Source organism: Falco biarmicus, chromosome 7 (assembly GCF_023638135.1).
Source record: "Falco biarmicus isolate bFalBia1 chromosome 7, bFalBia1.pri, whole genome shotgun sequence".
Classification (NCBI taxonomy): Eukaryota; Metazoa; Chordata; class Aves; order Falconiformes; family Falconidae; genus Falco; species Falco biarmicus.
In genome coordinates this window covers 29406666-29428985 of record NC_079294.1, presented here as the reverse complement: position 1 = coordinate 29428985, position 22320 = coordinate 29406666, and the positions used below count along the sequence as shown (strand labels likewise).

The following is a 22320-nucleotide window of genomic DNA, read 5'->3' as shown; positions in this document are numbered from 1 at the left end:
TGAAATGAGAATGTCCTATTACATTTCAAGAGATTGAGCAAGCATAACATCTGTGAAATCTCCTTGACAACCAGTATGTCCTTTTCAAGATAAGAATATTCTGTGAAATGGAAAACAGATTAATCCTGGATCCACTTGATCTTATCTTCAGAACATTCAGCCAGCTTCCCACATCGCCAAATGTCTGATTCTTTTTTTAATACTGACTAATTAAATCATGGAATTCAGAATGAGTTAATTAAAGGAAAGGGTATAATTCTATTATCAAGGTTGCATTCCAAAAAGAGCTTTAAAATATTTAAATATGCCAGAACTTGGTCAGAAATCAGTATATGGTACAAAATGAGCCAAAATTCTTCTAGCCTTTTTTTTGCTTAATGGCACTGAAAAGTTAATGTAGTAAAACAGACAAACAGACACCACCCCCACCCCCCAAAAAAATACAGTTTGGGTAGTATTTTCAAAAATCTCTAGGCTCTTAAAGAAACAGAAAGAGGATTTTCAGGACATTAGAGATAATGGGAGTTAGCCTTTTAATCTGCTTATGATTTAAAAATTGCACTACAATTCTGTTGAGGCAGATACTACTCCTGAAAATATGGCTTGTCTTAAAAGCCTGTGTCCTGAGGATGGACATGACACGTCAAGAAATTTGAGTTCTGTCACCCTAGTATTTAAATTTTGGTTGTCATTTGACATTCTAATATGCTTTTTTTGTGAAAGCAGAGAGATTTCTTTTTTCTCAAGTTGGAAAGTGATATTCTTTCTACTTGATGCTGGAGAAGCAAACACAGTCCATATTTCATTATGATTAGTCTATTACGATATTTTCCTTAGTTATAATTTAAGAAAAAACAGCTTAGTAGGAGAGAATACTCATGAGTACTTGGGAATTCTCACAAGCCACAACACTGGATGCTAATTTGTTCTGTAAGTATACAGCTTCTTCTCCCAAAAGCCAATCTGTCCTTTGCAAATTGCTTTCACGTTTGGGTTTACTGTGCTTCATTACTGTGAAATTCAGACCCCCAGCCAAAGAAACTGTTGGAAGTTTACAAACTTGAAATTTCAGAACAGTATTCTAGAAGATATATGTATGGTATTGGCTCTTCTACCTTCTTCTGTGCAGGAGTTGGAGACAGATTTTCCCTTCCACCGTTTTTAATGCTCGTTTTTAATGTTTTTAATGCTGTTTTCTTTTGTCATAGCTGAATATTAAATATTTTCAATAAATATACATTTTTTAAAAAAAAATCTTGTAGGCTTATTAGCCAAAGTTGCCCTTTCAGTAGCTTTGCTTACTGAAATGTGTGAGCTACTACTGAAAATAAGACTAACGAGTTGTGTAAGTACGTGTATGCTATTTAGATAATGTATCATGTTTACATCAAATATAGTGGCTATGTGATACAGTATATTTATTTTAATAATGGATATATCCTCCTTATCTCTTCATTACCCTGAAGAAAACATGTATCAAGTGAATTAAAGAAAATATGTTGGGTTTTTTTTCCTGATATCTAATTTTAAAATGAGTTTATATTATGTATTTTTAAATGTTGTAAAGAAATCACTGGTTTTCTTATATTTTGCTTCTAAACTTAAGTTTTACATCAGTAGTCTTTGGCTTAAAATTTTAAAAAGTCCCAGATGTTTTTTATCTGGTTGCATAGAAGCTGCAACAAAGGCCCTGAACCAAGCCTAAGGGAGATCAGTGGAAATCTTCCTGCTGACATTTGTGAGAGTTGGACCAGATCCTAAGGCAAGAGGATATGAAACTAAACTCTTTCTAGGGATAAGAAGCAGCATCACTATGATCATCATCTTCAGGATGAAAGCAGTATTGCAACAATTCTCTTACCTTACTGTTTATCATTGAATTTGAATTCTGCTTGGTTTGAGTTTGTTTCTATTTCTGACTCTTTCATATTTAAAGCTTGTATTAATTGCATGTTTATGCTATTTTCAACAGCGTAACACATAGGAAGACAATCAATACTGGCATGGATGAGAGTTCCACTTTCCCTAATGGTATCTCTAATATTTATATGTTGTTAAAAAAAACTTTCTTCTCTCTTCAGGCAGGAATTTTCAGTATGAACGCATGCGAAGAGGGGTTTGCCACTGGTGGCAGGGATGGCTGTGTTCGCTTGTGGGACTTAAATTTTAAACCAATTACTGTGATAGATCTCAGGGAAACAGACCAGGGATATAAAGGTAAAAAAGAAGTTTGTCACTTTTCATATACAAATAAGATAGGAAATTTACCAGTCTTTTGAACAAGAAAGGACTTTTGAAAGGTTGTTTCATGTATGTTACTGTGAACTATTTGCTAGGAAGGAAATTTGATCGTGCCTACTCATATGAAGGTTCCATAGTACTTCAAAGTTACTGTAAAACATAATATGAAGTTGTAATTTTTTTTTCTTTTAAACCAATAAAATGCACATCTTTCTATAGCACAGCGGCTTTTACCTAGAAACAGTAATGCTTTAAGAGAAGTTAGAAGCAACAGTGAGATCCACAATGTAAAACAGTGGAGTACAAAAATTGCATTTGCTAGTTACACAAATTTTCATAACTATTTGGAAGTTACCTACAGTTTCTTAGGGCTTAGAACACTGCTTACACGTTCTACCTATGATTTCAATTACAGTTTATGGCATGCTAAAATTTTACATTTGGCAGTCTATAGCATGTTTTGTCAGTGTTCTAGATATTGTTGCTGTAGTGATTCAGGAAAAGAATTCAGATGTATGCTAAAGTAGTAATGTCAGTTACGATATTGGTTTTGCTGGCATTTGGTTTTCTTTGCCCCCAGTCACTTTGTTATCTTTTAGTATCTTGCCATGAATTTGGCAATGTGCTAGAATGTCTGATGGCAATCAGATATTCAGGATCAATAAACAACTGATTACAAGTTAAATCTTCGTATCCTGTAATTGACTTCACATTCCCACCAAGATTATGAAATATTGCAATGAGATGGAGCTCATTCCATTTTAAATGCCCTGTAGTACACCATCTCTGTTTTAAATTGAATTTTACTCAGCTGCTGTTTTTGAGCTCTGTTGCATGTAGTTGAAAGCTTTGTTTCATTCCCCGTTAATTCTTTCCAACTTGTTCTCCACTCCCGCTTGCCTCTCTTTTGATGGAACTTTCTTGCCATGAACTCTTTTGGTTCCTCTTTTGTCACTTACGTGAACTCCTTCCTCGCTTTTTGACTTGTCAGATGCCCTTGACAGAACTAATAGCTTCTTAAAAATGCTGAATTTAATAAATTCAGTTTTCTGAATTTCTTCCCTTCAGTCTTTTTTCGTATTGTATCCTTTTGAGGATTGCCTTTATGACCTGTCCTTCTACTCATTTTCTTAATTGCTTATTCTGCTGCTGCTATACCTTACCTCTTGGTAATCTGTGAACATGAACTCAAGTTCTACATCCTTGTGAATGGTTCGTAGAGCAGTTAGCTCTAGATACTTCTGCAAGTAGTCAAACTGCTTTTCAAAATATCTACCAACACCAATAAGAAGCTCCAAATTACTAAAACAAGTGTCTTAATCATCCTTCATCAAAGATTCTGATTGTTTCCTTCTTTACTTTTTAATCACTGTAGACAATACAGCCATATAATGTCTTGATTATAGGGCTGAATGGTAAGGTGGTTAGATTCACCCGTGCAGCACAGTAGGAACAAATCTGTAAAGCAAAGCAGCTGGTGTGGAGGTAGAGTAACACAATAGACACATTTTGAAGGGTGTTTGAGGGGCATTAGGTCTAGTCTGTTTCAGTGGACTGAACATTGTATTGCAGTTGGGAGTGCACTGAACGCAATCCTGGATCACATCTTACAGTTCTGTTCATATGGAGGGAGTCTTATTTGTGTGTTTGAAGGCTATCTTGTGATGTAAAATATGGTAGGTAGGCATGATCAAGAGCTTTGCTTTGAAAGCTACCTTTGTCAGTGCAAATGCATAAAACTGGACTGCTAATAACCCATTCATTGTTTCCGAGTCTTGCAAAGTTTTTCCAATGTAGATTTAATAACTTAAGGCTCTTCTTTTCCCTCTACATAGTTAAACCTCCTTTTTTTCAGTACATCAACTCACACCATTGCATTATTCCTTTCTCTCATCCAGTAGATACAATTTTTCTCACATATTAATTCAGAGTAGTTTTTCAAAGATTATTTTTGAGCTACTGTCAACAAAATTCAGTGTTTAGGCAAAGGGGATTACATTAGGCATTGCTACTATCTGATTATCTACACTTTAAATTGGCAAAATTGAGTTGCACCATCAGAATGTGATAAATATAGTCTGTTTTAAAAGGTGCACACTGCTAAGATTGGGCATCTAAGACTAGACTGGGTTCACAGTATACAACTGTCCTAACTTCCATTTTATTATTCCCAACCTTATCTACAAAAAAGTGCAGCTTTTGAGTGCTCATTTCCACTGTAAGCCTGGAAACTAATTCAGTGTCTAGAAATACATGTTAAATTCCATCATAAACCCTTCTCATCTCTCTGTATGTTGTTTCTGTTTGATTTATTTTTATTTTCTATTTAGTGGGAAAATAATTCCAGATACTATTAAGATGTTACAAAGATTTGCTTTAGGGGGAGCATCTCAGAAACAAGCTGGCGAGAATTAGGCTTTTTGACAGTCCTACATATAATGCATGTTCCACCGATGCTGCTGTCAAATACTTTATGTTCATCTAGCTAGTACTAAGGTCCATGGTTTGATCAGAAATTGTAATTTATGTTGTCTGCTACCTTTGATTAAAGATATTAAATGTGTAATTTCAGATGCAAATGTCAGTATTATTTTTCTTTGTCAGAGATCTTGTAATACAAGAATTGGGTACATGTCCGTTATTAAAATAAGGCTCACATTCTATTTATTTTAGAACTTTTGTAATACTAAGCTTGAAATGTTAATGTTTCAAGGGCAGTCTCTGTTATATGGAATAGGTAAACAGAGTAAATGGAGGAGTAAGAGAAGGTATATGGATATTTCTTGATATTTTCTTTTATGTTTTGTCATGTGCTACGTTATCTTTATTTCACAAATTCTCAGGGTGTATTTCCTGGTAATAATCTCTTCTACAGGTCTGTCTGTAAGAAGTGTTTGCTGGAGAGGAGACCATATACTCGTTGGGACACAGGATAGTGAAATTTTTGAAATTGTGGTGCATGAGCGTAATAAGCCTTTCCTGATAATGCAGGGGCACTGTGAAGGGGAGCTGTGGGCTTTGGCTGTCCATCCTACAAAACCACTAGCAATGACTGGAAGTGACGATCGATCAGTCAGGTTAAATCTTGTTTGTTTGTTTAACTGCATACAGTTTTATACAAACAATTAATTTTGTAGATAACCTTATTGAAATGTGTACATGTAAAAGGTATTAAAATGCAGCACTGAAGTGCTGCTGAGCCAATGAAGTTATACATGAAATTAGTACTCTCTAGTAATAAAATATAGTGGAAATGCATATTTCACAAAGATGAAATGTACAACATTTGAACAAATTTCATTTAGCCTAACATTAAGCACTCATACACAGGTATCCTCTGTGTGTTTCCTTTTCAGGAGTTATGTTAGGTATTCACAGGTTACAATGAAAAAAACATTGTAAAAAAACTTACGATTTTTACTCTTGCCATACTCACTTTGTCACGTTGCAAATTAACTTTTAGCTGGGGCGTTTCTCAAACTTAATGCATGCACAGTAAATAGAATCTATATTCTGAGAAGACCCAGTAAATTACTCCCTTTTACAGGGTCATCTTTCTTTTGTGTTTAAAACACCTTTTCTCTTCTTTCTTAGAAATCAAATGTGTCGGCATTTTTGTTAAATACATTAAGCATAACATTGTTAAGCAAAGTAGTAGTTGAATTATGGGTATTAAAATAATGTTGTAGAATTCCAAATATATCTTGTAAATTATAGATGTTGTAATGTATCTTGTAGTAAGAACTTACATGTTATAATATTGTCTAGTTATATGTGAGGATAATAATTACTTGTTAATAGGAAAGGCTATGTTTACAGTGAGCAAAGTCTTTAATTGTTCTTTAGTGTTCTTCTTGGCTAAAATGATTAGCAAAATAGTGGAATGTTCAGAGTGATCTAACAGTATATATTGTTATGTCATTCTTTTTATATTCAGAAAATGAAACAAAATTATTCTGCCCCTGCATTTTGTCATTAAATTAGATATGTAAAAAATCACTATTTTACATATAAGAATATTCACTGCTGAATGCAAAATTCACACTTTTGTCTTAGATTTTCCTTATGGAAATTTATTTTAGAATAGGACACTACTATGTCCAGCATTCTGCAGAAATTGGAGGCTTCATGCTGTCTATGACACAGCTACAAACCACTCCTTACATTTGTAATTATATCTTTATTTTAGAATTTGGAGTTTAATAGACCATGCTCTGATTGCCCGGTGCAACATGGAGGAACCCATTCGCTGTGCTGCAGTTAGTACTGATGGAATCCATCTTGCTCTTGGAATGAAAGATGGCTCATTCACTGTGCTTCGAGTCAGGTATGTTACAAAATTAAAAACAGATGTGTTACTAACTCTTTCAAGTGTGTTATGTAATTGCTTTTATAAATTGTATGGATATTGGCACTGTAGTGACCAATACATGAGATCGCTTGCATTTCTGTTTTAAATTACTGATCTTGAGGGTGTTCAGATTTTTTTAAATGTGTGTGCTACATGTATTCATGTTGTTCCATAACAACACATTTGAAAAAGTGTATTTGTCTATTTGCGAAGAATGGCAGTCTTCTAGGAAGTGTTTTACTTTAGGTTTTAGCTTTACTGATTATTCTTAAATTATTAAGAAATATATCTCCATTACTTCCTAAATTGTTTCCATGTGTTGGAATGCTCCTGTCAGCACATCGTGCATACAAACACAGTGCTGCTTTGTGGCTGTGATCCCACAGTTTTAAAGTGAAAATGAGATCTGTCTCTCATGTTAGTGAAGTTTTTCTTCCCTGAGTGAACAAAGATCTAGTAATCTACCTGGTTAACTTTTTCTGTGGACCTAGCTTGAACAGTTCCTTTTTTCCCTCTCCCTCAGCCCAGTGCAACATCTCCATGTGTTAGTGTTCCCTTCTCCTTTTTTGGCCAGAAGCCCTGCCCAAGTCTAAAAATAGGAGTGGGAGTGTTGTGTTTGTACGTATGATACTGAAGTTCACTTCATCATTTCACAATTTTGTCCCTTTCTAAAACCTGGGAATTTGACAGTGTGAAAAGGCTCTGCTATACTTATGACATGCTTTCTTTCATACTACAGAGATATGACTGAGGTTGTTCATATCAAAGACAGGAAAGAAGCTATTCATGAACTCAAATATTCACCAGACGGGAACTTCCTAGCTGTTGGTTCCAATGACAGCTCTGTGGATATATATGGTGTTGTTCAGCGGTACAAGAAAGTTGGAGAATGTATTGGATCTTTAAGTTTCATCACCCATATGGATTGGTCTTCGGACAGTAAATACTTACAGACCAATGATGGCAATGGGAAGAGACTTTTTTATAGAATGCCAGGTAAGATTCTGAGTTGCTTTTGTGATACTTGTTAGCCATTACTGAAAGAATATATAGTAGTTTTGTAAAAACAGCCAAGTACAGATCCTCGGTCGAAGCACTGGGTTATAGATATATTTTTTTTCTAAGTTCATATAAATATTTGTTTTATTAGAATAAGTACAGCATTTTCTAGCAAAGGTGCTTAAATAAATCTTATCCTTATGTGTTTACTCTTCTTCATAACGCATCTTTTCATGGTAGAGATGCTGGCTTATAATGTATTTCTCAAAACTAAATCTTTACTCCTACTTTTTTAGAAAAAGTATTGCATTCAAATTCGATTTTGCAATAGCTTAATAGCTTTGTACTTACTAAGCTTGGTTATTAAATGGATTATCATTTGCTTGCACTGTATGTCTTTTAAAATGTGTGAAAAAATTAGTATGTTTCATCTCGTAAGAGTCATCTGGTTTTCTACAGCTATGTTTGTAGCAGAACTGAGGAATTTAACTTAAAAGAGGTTTTACAGTGAGAAATTTGTAATAGATAGAAACAGTTGGAATGCAAATGAATTTGGAAGTATAATGGGATTAGGTAACTGCAGAGAAAATAAAGAGTAGCGGATGTAAGGATGCCAGAATGTTAGGAGTTGCTGGAAACAAAAAAATATTGAAGCTGTGATACACATGATTCAATCATGCAACCTTCAGAATGAATAAAAATATCAAAATGAAATTTAGCTGGGCAGTCTACTGATAACACAGGTTCAAATGTGTCTTTTATGGCAGAGGACTGTTCAAGAAAATTAGTATATTATGTAAAGTTAAAATACACTTTTCAGTTTCAAAGTTTGTGACAACCCCAGTATTGTAAATATTTTCAAGACAACAGTCTTCAAAACTTGACTGAACTGTCCCATACTCTTGAAACAGTTTTCATCAAGATAATTCCCTCTGCAGAGGACGCATGCACAGAGTAGGTATAACTTCAAGCTTCGAGTTTAGTAGTCCTGATACAATATGTCAAGGGCAGTGTTTGTTACAAGGTTTGACTTGTTTGTTCCGTGTGTGTACACTCTTTACATAATATCATTATATATTATCACCACTTAGTATATTCTCCCTTCTTTTGTTGCACAATATTTATGCTTTGCACTGTACATTATTCACAGTTCCATGGAGGTTTTTATAACTGTCTTTGCTGAAGCATCTAATTCATTCAATGCACAAGTTCGATTTTGTGCACTGAGGCAGAAGATAGGTAAGAAAAAATATTAAGTGAGAATTTAATTAGACTGTAACAAATGCACACACATTGGAGGAGCAATTAGAAGTTATATAGGCAGCTTTCAGCCTGGTGTTTCTCGATACATTAGAATGTGAGATTGTGAAGGCTTGTCTGTGAAAAGAGTTTAGCAAAGTCAGTGAAGTTAGAGGAATCCCCTAAATATTTCAAGGTAGTGATTGGAATTATATAACACTTGAAATTCCACTATAAATGAGTAAGGAACTTACAGTTGGCTAATACAAGATCTGTAGGATTTAGTCATGGATATAACCAGTATTAGTAGTCATCGTTTACATGGATTAATGATTGAAAGAGATTACAAGGTAAACCTTGTCAAAGGGTGCAGTTATTTCATCCAAGCTGAAGGATCTTCAAACAGGGCACTTGAGTTCCTTGCCAGTTTTTGGAGGGGTATATAGTAGTGTATACTTTTCCTCAAGTGTGGGGTTTTTTATGTTTTGTTTTTCTTAAGTTTTCCTTTCTGATTTATTTGCCTTTTTATCTTTTCTCTATGGTGTTTTTTTCTTTATTCCAGTCCACTTGAGTTCTCCCTTGCCCTATTCCTCTGTTGAATACTTACCTTCTTATAGTACCTGAGGCTGCTCACTCCTACATACTATTCCATCCCCTCCCACTAGCCAGAATGCAATTAGCAATAAGACAACTAAAAAAAAACCAGCCCAGTTGCCTTCAAATTTGTTGCTGCTGAAGACTGATGTGAATTGTTGGCACTGTCCTGCTCAGGTTCTGCAGTTGCACACTTAGTCTGACTCACAACTTTTACATTTGCTTGCATTGTTCTTGTGTTGCTCCTGCACTCTGCTTCTGGCCATTCCTATATATGTATTAAAATACATATATTAAATGGGCAAAGCTTTGGTCTGACTCAGTTAAGCTCTTAGATGAAACTTTGTGGGATTGGAACAATCTTGCTACAGTTAAAGCTGCTGATGTGAAAGATAATGTAGCAAGGTTCTAAGCATTAAATTGGTATTTTCAGTAACACACATTCTGGCCATATCTAAATGAGTTCTTCAGCTTTTGCTCTAGGTTGATCCAGGTTTCTAGAACAGTTCAGCAACAGAATTTTCCCAAACTTTATCTTAAAATGGCTACATGTATTTTTTCATAAACATTTAAAAATAACAAATCCTCAAGCAAATATCAAGAAATAATAAAAACTGTAAAGATCCAAACCCATGAACTTCTGCTAAATAGTCTTGAGAAGCCTTACTTCTGATCATCCTGTTGGTCATAATAGAGAATATTAGATCAGGACAGTTTTAGAAGTCAGGTTTTAATTCTGTCTCACTTGGATTTGATTTCTGGAGAACTTAAAACGATTCTACATTCTTTAAGATTGCGTAAGTGAATGCTGAAAAATAGTTCTTTATTTTTGTTCTTAGGTGGAAAAGAAGTAACAAACAAGGAGGAATTAAAAGGCATTCAGTGGGCATCATGGACCTGTGTTTCTGGCCTTGAAGTTAATGGAATCTGGCCCAAATATTCAGATATAAATGATATAAATTCTGTGGATGCAAATTTTATTGGGCAAGTTATGGTTACAGCTGATGATTATGGAATAGTAAAGCTCTTTCGATACCCATGTCTAAGAAAAGGTAGTACCTTCAAGTTCAGTTATAAACGTATATTTTTGAATTTTGGTTATTCAAGAAAAAGGTTTTAGAAATCTTGTTTTTTGAAAATTATAAATGGCAAATACTTATTTTTAAAAGTTTAGTTTGAGCTCAGAGGTGTAAAACAATAACAGGCCGGTATATTAACAGCTGTAATAGTTACTGTATTTTATTTGCATTTTGAATAGGATATCCAGAAGTTCTGCCTGTATTTTATTTCGTAAAGTAGATATCTCTCTCTCTCTCTCTCTCTCTCCCCCTCCCTCCCTCCTTCCCATTTAAAAAATAGACTTTCATGAGGTGATGCAATATTTAATCGTTTATGAGAAACATATATTTTAAGTATTTCAGCTTGGTCTTCAGGCAGTTTTCATCCTCTGTGATGGAGATTTGGGCTAGGAACTAAAAAAAAATTACTAAGTGATTAGAGGCAATAAAGAAGTGAAGAGCAAAATGGTCCTGTAATCAGAGTATGCCACTGTATGTTATTTGAAGTTTAAAGACTTTTCCATCTCATTTTTCCTCAAAATTTTACTAGCAATAAGGACAAATCTCATGACAATTTTAAAACTGAAACCTCTAAAGCAAGGTATATAATTTTCAAGTTTACTGTTCAGGACTGAGTGAACAGGGGAGAGATGTGTATCTTTTCAGACGAGAAAGGCTTTATTTTTTCAGATCTGTTTGAAGACATCATTTAAGTTGAATGTTACAAATTACCAGTACCAGAGATAATCTGTCTCCAAGCTGGTAACATGATGATGGTCTCAGAAAACCTGTGAAATGTTCCCTAGCTTTTAAGAAGAGCCCTTTTAACCTAAGAAGTTTGTCTGGGACTAGATCAAGTCTCTTCAAGTTTTGAAAGGGGATACAAAAAGCTGCACTGTTGCATCATTGCACTTTGCAGCATCATGTGTTTAATGCTGGCTATGACTGCATGATCTTTGTGATAACAGGTCTTAGGATATGTCTTCAAGCAACATGTGCTTACAGAAATGGTTTTTTTGGTTTTTTTTTTTTTTGTTTTTTTTTTTTTTTTTTTTTAAATGACTGATATTCCTCCACGGTTTTTCCAACTCTTTGTAAAAGGTGATATTAAAAAAACATTTCATTTCAGTCTTTCCGGTTTTATTTTTAAAGTGATAAAGCTTTTCCTGGTACCTGAGGTAATCCAAAATACGTTCTTCAAAACAGTCTTCTGTCCATTTGAAGGAGACTGTTCGTTCCCTTTTTATTGCACGAGAATTATAAAACCAAAGAAAAGGCGCAAGAATCTGTATAATGGTGTGCTACTAGGAACATCTTTTTAGTAACTGATCCAAAGATTGTGTTGTAATTATGTAGCTGTCAGTGAAAACTTTAACTTGATGTAGTTATACCACTACTGCCACTCCTACTACTGCTGAAGGTGTGAGGATATGAATGGCTATAAGTGCTTACCACTCAAATTGCACAGTGGGAATCAGTTCTACAGCATATTTAACATTTAAACAACTGCATCTTTTCAATATAGAAATAATAATTGGCAAAATCTTTGTAACAAATAGAATAAAACTAATACAATACATTTTTTTTTTTTAAATCTTCCCTTAGCACACCTCGTACAGCACTGTCATATGTCTTTCTGTGTTTGACTTAAAGGTATTACATCCTGGAATCCAAATTTTTAAATTTATCTTAGATTAAAATTTAGGAATAGTACAAAAAGTTGCTGCTGTTAATTAAAATATCACTAGTAGTATGTTGAAAGAGACTTTTATTCTTGTTCTAGGAGCAAAATTTAAAAAATATCTTGGTCATTCTGCTCACGTAACAAATGTCAGATGGTCGCACGATCACCAGTGGGTTGTGTCCATTGGGGGAGCTGATCATTCTGTCTTTCAGTGGAAATTTGTCCCTGACCGGAAGTTGAAGGATGTTCTTCATATAGCACCCCAAGGTAAGTAACTTCATTAAAAAAAGAAAAATTTAAAAAAAATAAATAATAAAAAAAAGGTGTGGGACAGGGAAGGCTAAAAGAGAAGTAAAATTCTTTGGTGCAAGTATAGAAATAAATATTCAGAATTGTCAGGGTGCACAAAATTGTTCTTTAAACTTTGCCGCTGCCTGAAGTACCTGATAGCATTGCCTAACACTTGCCTGTACCCTGTATGCTCAGTCTAGCAAGACTGTGAAAAAAGTTTAACCACTGTGTTCCCTGGGCAAAGGGAAATTTAAAACGTTGTGTTATAGATTTATGAGTTCTGTGCATACTAAATTGGCAACAACTGGATGCCCATATATCACTGGGGAAAAAAAAAAAGTAGATATTCATTTGATTAAAATTTTAATATTTAGATGAAAATTTGAAAAAAGTTAATTACAATGCTTATTTTTTAAAGCAGACTATGGGTGTTTAATATTTGTAAAAATATGTAGATCATGTTTCCAGCAGTGACTTAATACAACAGTTATGACTGGTTTTCAAAAGCAAACAATTAAACTGAATGCCTCACTTGGAAATTCCTAAAGGAATGTGGAGAGTCCTTTTGGGAGATAAGTATGAAACAGACTGTTTCACCTCTAATTGCTAAGATGAGATGAAGATGTATCAGTGTGGACCCAGCTAATAGGTAAATGAATGCTGGTTCAATGGTGGCCTTGTCAGTGCCAAATGAGAAAGAAGCAATAGTTCTCTTCATCTCCTTGGTGAAGCCTCCAAAAAGCCTTTAACTGGTTTGATCGTTCATGCTATCAATTAATTTTCAACTAATTATTTCTCATAACCCAAATTTCTCACTAGCTACTGCTTCCCAAGGTAAAGTTTCTGTATCTTGTGTGGTTAAGATTCCTTGTTCCTGGATATATAACCTTAATTCTGGCTGTCTGGCAGTATGTGCGACACACTATTGATGTTAATGGCTTTCCTAACTCTGCAGTCTGCTACCATTATCAGTAGCGGTATTGTTTTTCTCTAGATCACTGATAAAAATGTTAAGTAGTATAGCTCCAACAATTGCTCTTTATTGCATATTTCTAGAAACATTTCTTACTGAGTGGTCATTCTCTCTTTGCAATTACATTTTGAGATATTTTAAAATCTGTTTGTGTTCTGGACTGATTTTGTGTCATGTTTCTTAATCAAAAAGTGTGCAATAATCAATCAAAGGTTGCAGAATGATCCAAATATATTACCATTTATCAGCCAGGACATGCTTTTCAATTTCTTTTGGAATGAAACTGCTACATTATCTGGCTTTTCCCAGAAACATTAAAAGACTACTCTTTTTCACCACATTTCCCCCCAAATTTTAGCATTTCCCATATATGATTTTTTTGTTTTGTTCTGTTCCTAATCTACCTGAAGAGTTGCTACATGCATCAGTGTCTCACTTAATCATAATTTTCTCTTTGGAGCCCTTTATTTCTCTTGTTAGTTTTTGGCAGGTGTTAGTTTCTGCTTTATACTCATTACTTCATTCTCTTCTGTTTTCCTTTCCTCTTAAATCTGATGGTGATAAAATAATTTTAATGAATGAAAAGTAACTTTCTCTCAGAAAAAAAATAATTTATCATACTGACAAGTTGGCTTGTTTCTACTGTATCAGCAGAGTTGACACTGTCACCCTGTCAATTATTAGCAGTTTATGTTGTAGTTAACACAAGCATTGATTATCAAATAAAACATTAAGCAGTTACTGTAAACACTTTCTGTTTTTTACTTAGGTTGCTTCATATTCTGTTTCTATTTTCTTGCTGGCAGAGACTCTGGTTGATTCTAATAGTGATGAATCAGATTCAGATCAGTCTGATGTTCCAGAGCTGGACTCTGAAATTGAACAGGAGACACAGATCACCTATCGTCGACAGGTAAAGATTTTAGTTTTAAAGGCAGTTGGAATGCTTCCCGGTGTTTAAGTTGGTCTTTTGTGAAGACTTCTTAAAATCTGAAAACTGGAAAGACTGAAATCTGAACCAGGAACAGGCCAACACCTTTAGAATTGTTATTATCTGATGCGTTCAAAACAGTAAGATACAACAGAGGCAGGAGAAGTGATTACATGTATTCTGCCTCATTGTAGTAGAGGTTTGGTTGTAATTTAAAAGCAAGTTACACTATACAATAGCCACCTACAGTTAATGGGAGATTTTTTTCAATGATGTCAGTAAAACATTTTTGTGGGTGGTTACTGTAGTTGAATTTTCAGAAACATGCTTTTCTTCTGAATCTCTTAATTTATAAGTGTGCTCTTTCTTAAAGGTTTACAAAGAAGATCTACCTCAACTTAAAGAGCAATGCAAAGAAAAAAGAAAAAGTGCAGCTTCTAAGAGACGAGAGCGAGCTCCAGGGAACAGTATAAGATTACATTTTGTTCATGGGTATGAAAACTAGGTTTCTTTAAAATATACAAGCTACATTTTGTGTTTTGTAGATTGATGTTTATAATTCAATAATCTTATGAAAGACTTCTAGGTCACTTGCTTTGTAATTTACTGGTTTTATTTATTTCTGTAAAAATAAATTTACACTAAATTAATAGAAAGCTTTGATGCCAAGCTAGATGAATTATGAACATAAATTCTGAAGTGAATTTGTGCTGAAGCTTTAGCTAATACTTATTGTTCGAATAGAGGTTACTAAATATAGTATTTAGCTATCACCCATATTTTTCAGTTTCTGAAAAGTAATAGTTCTTTCGTGTATTATTTTGGAAGCTATGGCAGAGACTTGGTGTAGTTGAAGATGACTGGGTTCTGTACTAAGTGGTGTTTCTATCCAGTGTTTTATTAAAAAAAAAAAGTATGAACTGTTTGTACCTAATCTGAAACAATTTACATGTTCCTCTGCTAGTTTAGGTATTAAATTTAATTCTTAATAGTACCTGTAAGTGTGTTAGAATTCAGTTTCACTTTATTTTTGGTGCTAATTTGACTAATAAAATTACTTTCAGATGCATCCTTGAAATCTTATGATTTCATTTTTAGGATTGGTAGTCTCACATAACTTTTCATAAGTGAAGACTTTTTCATCAGTACAAAGATGAGGTGTTTTAAAGCAAACTGGCAGTAGATGTTACTATATGTAAATAATAATCAGAAATATAAATTCCCTTGAGACAAAGCAAAACCAAAGCCTTTATTAAATTAAGGCATTGGAAATCAGGTAATACTGTGTTTTTTCTTTCTAAAGATACCTCTTTGCAGGAATACAACTTCTTTTCAGAGATATTTAAATGAGGAGATAAATTACTGTCTATAATGACACAAACATTTTTAGAAGGGCTCCACATGGAATGTTTAATAAATTAATTGACTAAGAATAGTTAATTGTTCAACTCAGCAATTTTGTCTGTAGAAGACATGGAGTCTGAGGAATAGCTTTGGAAATAATGACAACTGGGAAGTTTGGTACAGAGTTGGTTTTTTTATTTTATTTTTGGTGCTCCAGAATTCTTAGTTGAAGATTTTTGTATCTGTGTAGAAAATGCATTAAGGTGGGTAGCTGTATGTAGTCTTTAAAATTTAGCCTAAGAACCAAACCAAATGATCCTGAAGAAGATGTAGCACAAGCAAGGGCCCTGGATCTTTGGGATTATTGTTATTTCCTTCACAACAGAAGTGAAGCTTGACCAGAATATCCAGGAATGACCAGAAGTAGAATGTCCAGTTGAGTTCTGTCTGGTTACCCAGTGGGCATCAAGGAAACTAATGAAGAATCCATGCTGAACAACAGATTTTTCTCAGTGTCCAGGCTGTTAACTTTAAAGTGACCCACATCCAAGTGAGTAATAGGCATATTCGCTGATTCAGGAAGTCTGCTTTGCTTCATCTTTCTTTAGCTGCAATGGAAATGTCTTGGATGCTCCTTGAAAGTGTAAGAAGTAGTGCTTTTTTGAACTAGGGGAATAGGAAGCCCTTTTTCCTTTCTTTGTTTTTGAGCACATTAGTTTTGTGTTTTGAATTTGTCAACTGCCTTGAAAGGTGAACTTTTAAAAAAAATCTCTTCATAACCTGTAAGAAATCTTTTAAACCTCTGGTTACTTCCTATTTTGGAAGGGTATAAAAACCATAATGCCGAGTATGTAATCCAGCAATTTGGCAATGAAAAAGCAACTCCTCTTAAGAGGTTAATCTTTAAGTGCATCTTTCTAAAGAGATCCGATGCAGTCACGATCACAAACGTGTTATTAAAGTGGTGTACTAGTTTGGCCTCTTGACTATTCTTGTATTTTCTTTCTGCCATGTCTTTGGCAGTGGTGGTGGTTCAGAAATATAAAAAGGATACATCTTTTGAGATATTCAGAGGAACAGAGGAGCCCCTTTTTCAAACTCAATGCTTATCATACTTTCTTTTTGCTGGCAGGGAATAAGGATGCAAGTGTAATACTTATGTCCTGTATTCTGCCAATGCTATGCTACTAATCTCACAAGAATGGTTTGGTTTTTACTGTTCAAGACGTTTAAGCAAAATCTAGTTTTGGCATATTCATTGAACTGACAAACATTGTAAGATGAAATTTGCTTGTGTTTTCAAGATGGCATGGGATTTCTCATGCTCTTAAATGAGAATCCTGTGATACCTTGCCTGGATTCCTACCAGAGGGCTACAAATAGCATCTGAAGAGGGAGTAGGCTATGAGTGGGTCCTGTTGAGAAAACACTATTGCCATATGAAAATATTCTTAAAAAAAAACAACAACCAACAGCCTCTACCTTTGTGCTAAAGACTGACCTCAACCAAGTTTATTTTGACATTTGGTTCTGGAGATTTTTGGGGAAGGATTTTACTATGTTTGGAAATTTCCCATATATACTTCGAAGAGTAACATACAGTTTTTGAAACTCTTACAGCCTCAGCCAAACTATGGACATTGAGTCTTTTCCCAGAGAAGACACTACTTGTGAAGTTGCCCCGTAGTTGACTATAGATACATGACTTGCAACTGTGGGTGGGATCCAGCTTCACATTAAAGAATTTAGAGTTGTGTGCCTAGAAGTAGGTGGGTTGATGTGTGCGCCTAAACTTCCGTCAGTCAGTAGATACTCAGTCACTAGTCAGTGGAGCATAAGGAGTGATTTGGCTCAAGTAAAATTAAATGCTGACTGGTTGGTCAGCTGGGTAGCCCTGCAGGTTCAATTGACTGCATTGATTAGAACACTGTTGATTAAAGTATAGGTGTTAATGTATCTAACACACATGTCAACAGCTGCACTGACATGTCTTAATCTCAAACTGAATCCAGCCCCTGCTCTTCATGACCTCGGTAGTGGCAAATATTTTTTTCTACATAGTTTTGAGGTAGCTATCTTTTCTTCTGAAAGTTACTGTCATATTAACTTGAATCAGTCCTGGATTAGCTGTTGCTGAAGACCACTTGAAAATACCAATTACTGCAGAAAGCAGTGTTATGTTTATTGTGCTTTGTTATATATTTTCCAGTAACTGTGATGCAGAGCTTGCTTTCATTATTCTTTTGTTTCTAGTTGATAATCAAGATGCCTTGTAAATTACTTCTGTGGTTTGTTTTCTGCATGCAAAGACAGTATTTCTCTTCATGCTTTTTCCGAGATTAGTTTATAATCTTGGTTCTAAATTGGTTTAATAATATGGAGATATAAATATTTTGGAACTATGTAGCATATTCTCAGGGAATGATCTTGTGCACTGAAACATGCTGCTTTTCATCTCTGCTTGGACTATGTAAGCCCATCACTTTATCCTTCTGGTGAGAAGTACCTATGTAGTCAGGGAGTTAGTAAACTGGCATGTGGGAAAGACAAGGTGTGGTTAACTGGTTTACACAATGTCTTTGCACTGCTTGATACTTCGGTAAAATGTGGTTTACTTTAATTGTAAACAACTGATTCTACGCTTTTTTTTTAATTACTGGAGGAAGTGAACTAAAATTCAAACTTCTGATCATAAAAAAGTTATAGGTATGAGTAATAAGAACTGTTTTCCTGCATCCTAGATACGTTTTGGATGTTTGGGTAGTCCTGTGATATATGTGCCATTAACTACTCAGTTTCGCTATGCTTACCTGACGGTATATAGGCATTTGTTATAACAAAAGCTGGGAAAATTCTGAGTTTCAGGGTTACAGGTAGAAGGATCTGAGACCCTTTTGCTGTCTTAATGCTTTTTACTTTTATAGGTGACTGCTCTACTTGTAAGAAATTGTTCATCTAAAGCATTATTTATTTCAGCATACATATTTTTGTAGCAGTTTTTTAAAATATTCTCATTTAGGGTAGTCAGCATTTTTTTTTTATTATTCTGTGCTTGCAAAGGAAATCCAGTTTTTAATAGAGCACAGTGCAGAGTGAAGCCAGAGGAAAACAACTGAGCATTGATAGGTCCAGATATCCTCTTCGGCACTGTGCCCGCCTTTATAATCCCTGCTCCTCACTGAATGTTGTCATGTCCTTAAACTCTTGATGTTGCATACTGTGAGTTACTTCTGTTTTCTTTTGTCATAGTTACTGTAGGTCATTGTATATTATGTTTCTTTAAAAACTAATTGCTGGATATCAAAGCAGGATGCAGCCAGGCAGGGCAAGCAGACAGCACTTTGGATCAGGCAGAAATGAGCTTCAAAGCATCTACACATGTTGCTGCTGCTGGGGGAATTGTTAGTGAAGGATCTGGGTGGAGGAAGAGCAAAACATGACTGAAGAGTCTGCAGCTTGTTGTGAGTCTAAATTGTTGTTCACCTGGAGAAGAGCAGGGAGCAGACATACAGCTGAGCCTCAGACCTAAGGGAAAGAGATTTTACTAGAGACTGAAGGGACAGTAAGTCAAGAGACACTGAAAAATTGCTGGGCTGGGACCAAACCTGAAGTTAAGAACCAGCCTGTGAGTACTAATCTAAACAGTGGGTTGGAAGGAGGCTTATTTAAAAACTTTTATATCTGTGCTTTAGCAGTTTTTGCTGAACTTTAAGAAGTTTAATTTGCTTGTTAGTGATCTAATGAGACCCAGCTTTGGACTTCACAGTATTGCAGACAGTCAAAATCCAGTGAAGTGGCTGATACACCAGATGGCTGTGCTGCCAGCAAGAGGAACCTGGACAGGCTAGAGGAATGGGCAGGGATGAATTTCATGAACTTCAGAAAGGGGAAATGCAACGTTCTGTGTCTGGGGCAAATGGACCTGGACTATCTGCTGGTCTGTTTAAAAGATTTGTGAGGTGATTTTAGCATTTTTTCCCTAATCACATATGATCTGACATAAGTACCATTATGTGTAGTGTAGGTGAGCCAACAGAAATACAGTGTGTTCAGACCTGCTTCAGGTATGTGCTGTGGTGTTTTCCAGTAATGCATAGGTTTAGTAATTGTGAACATGGATCGACAGCTGGAGTTTTCAGAACAGTATTCATTGAGCTACAATTGGTCAGCTGCCTTAAAGATTCGTTGCTTAATCAGTGCATATGGTTGCACTGTGTATGCAAGGAAAACTATGTATAATTTTATGAAAGACTTTTCTACCTGGACTGCATAATTTCTGTCATTTAAACCTTTTAAGTGCCTCATATGCAGTAGTTGTCTTCATGCAATCCCATTCAATTTGCTGTATGACGCTTACTGATGTGTGTACAGATGCTCTCTGTCTTATGTCATAAAGACCTGCAACTGCAGTGTTGCAAAAAGATCCTGCATTTGTTTTCTTCTTAAAAATAATGTAATTTTTCTGTTTATACATGCTTGTAATTAAGCAAATAAATTAATATAATGAGAAGTATAACATAGACATTGGAGATTTCTGATAGTTTGCAGCTGCTGATGGTAAAAGTTTAGTTATTTTATTTGCCTAGAATGACTTGTTGAACATCTTCAGAGCTCTTTTTAAAATTAGTTCAGTTAAAAGTTGAGTGCAAAAATACTCAGGGTAGAGCCTTATGATCCTTAAATACAGATAATTCATGGCCAATTCAAACACATTCAAGTGTCATTCGCTTCCTGTAAATTTTACTATGTATTTAGAAAAATAACCACATTTTGCCTGCATCTTTGTAAAATAATTAAAAAGTTGATTTAGTGAAGATCCATAAGAACAGAAAGAGGTTAGTTGGAGAATTAATAGAAACAGGATATGTCATGAATATAGTGTATTGTATATATCAGAAGAAAGGAAGGAAGGAATTCAAATAACATCTTTTAAATGTTATCTGCGTTGAATGGCAACAGCAGCATTTTTTAAAACACTATTTTAAAAATTGCTGTTTGTTTAATGTTTTTTAGGTTTCTGAACCTCTTAAATTACTTCTGAAAGTAGGACCCTACCCTTTCTGAAGATGCCACCCTTTGGTATTTCTGGGATGCTTAATCTTAATCACACCTAGGAGGAAATGTGTATACTATGATAGTGCATACAGGCCTCAGTTGGAAATTCGCCAGCCTATGCCAGTTGCTGTATCAGTACAGAAAGGAGACAGGTTTTCCTTCAAAAAATAAACTGATCTGGAATAAAACACAGACATTTGTTTTCTGTTAGCAAGTTTCCAGAAACTTTGAGTTTTATGATATCTATGTTGTCCACATTCTTGTGGAAACTTTTGCTGCCTAATTTTTGAGCAGTAAGAGATAGAAAGTGTCCGAAGTATTGGTTTTGTCTGCTTCATTTAATTACAAGTTGCATGCCCAACATGCATGCCTAACTACTGCTTCCTCTTCTAAACTAATTGTGGAGAGTAACTATTAAATAGCAGCCACTTTCAAACTAATGCTAGTAGTACTGATGTCTGAATAGTAAATGAAATTGATAAATTGGTGTTCCTGTGGGAAAGAAAATATGTTGTTAATCTTAAAACACCAAAACAGTAATTGGTAAGTAATCTGAGTTTTGATGTGTGCAAAACGCATCTTGCATAATTTTGTCTCAAAGTTTCAGTATACATGGTTATGACCTTGATGAACAAACTTTTTTCTTTTATTAGTTACAGAGGTTACGACTGTCGAAGCAATTTATTTTACACTCAGACGGGTGAAATTGTATACCATGTCGCAGCGGTGGGAGTGGTGTACAATCGACAGCAGAACACACAGCGCTTTTATCTAGGTCATGATGATGACATTCTTTGCCTTGCTATTCATCCCTTAAAGGACTATGTGGCAACAGGCCAGGTAGGATGCGTGTTTATCGGCAATAAGAATTTGAAGTTGTTACTACCGTATTTAGAAAAGCCAATTTTGGAGGAAGAAAGTCCAGTCTACATTTATTCAGGTGGAGGACTGCATTTCTGTTGCAGATGGAATCATGTTAAAAAACTGCAACATAAGCTTTTTTTTCCCAGTTCGTTATATTAATTCTGATAAGAGACTGTAGTTGATAGGTGGCGGGGTTTTAATCTCTTTTTAAGAATAGGTTGATATTTTTTATTCAGTACTGTGTTGCTGCTTCATGATAACAAGTAGAAGAAATGTGAAATTAAAATGTTTTGGGTTGTTTTTAGCTTAGTTGTGAAGTTTTAGCTATGTTATTGTTACTTTCTTGTGCTAGAAGTTAGCAGTTATTACATTCTGGTGTTTCAGTTTCATGCATTACATTTTTTGTTATCGCCTATAATCAAATTATTTAACTATTTGTACATGTAACACAGGTATGTATGTTGCTAAAGTATTTATGATAGTTCATTTTAACTTTTGCCAGATAGTAATTTCAGGTAATTTTTTTTTCACTCATTTTTTTGGACAAACATCTCTTACAATAAATGTTTATACAGCAGGACTTGAAGGTTTTGAATTGATCTTTCAGGGTTTTAAAATTATAATTATCATTGTGTTTTTTATTATATAATAAATTGGAGAACATGTGAACTGAATTTTTTTTATAGAAATAAACTT

At 34.8% G+C, this 22320-nt stretch overlaps 1 protein-coding gene across 1 annotated transcript in view; it reads left to right on the top strand.

Annotated features, from left to right (window-relative positions):
* The window catches only part of EML5 (EMAP like 5), a 110896-nt gene that overhangs the window by 34006 nt on the left and 54570 nt on the right, over positions 1-22320 (top strand). The window contains exons 6-14 of the mRNA XM_056344959.1: positions 2082-2217; positions 5117-5318; positions 6431-6568; positions 7332-7588; positions 10264-10476; positions 12266-12433; positions 14237-14343; positions 14735-14853; positions 21414-21600. Of these exons, the coding sequence (XP_056200934.1) occupies positions 2082-2217; positions 5117-5318; positions 6431-6568; positions 7332-7588; positions 10264-10476; positions 12266-12433; positions 14237-14343; positions 14735-14853; positions 21414-21600 (1527 nt within the window). The remainder of the gene's footprint in view (positions 1-2081; positions 2218-5116; positions 5319-6430; positions 6569-7331; positions 7589-10263; positions 10477-12265; positions 12434-14236; positions 14344-14734; positions 14854-21413; positions 21601-22320) is intronic.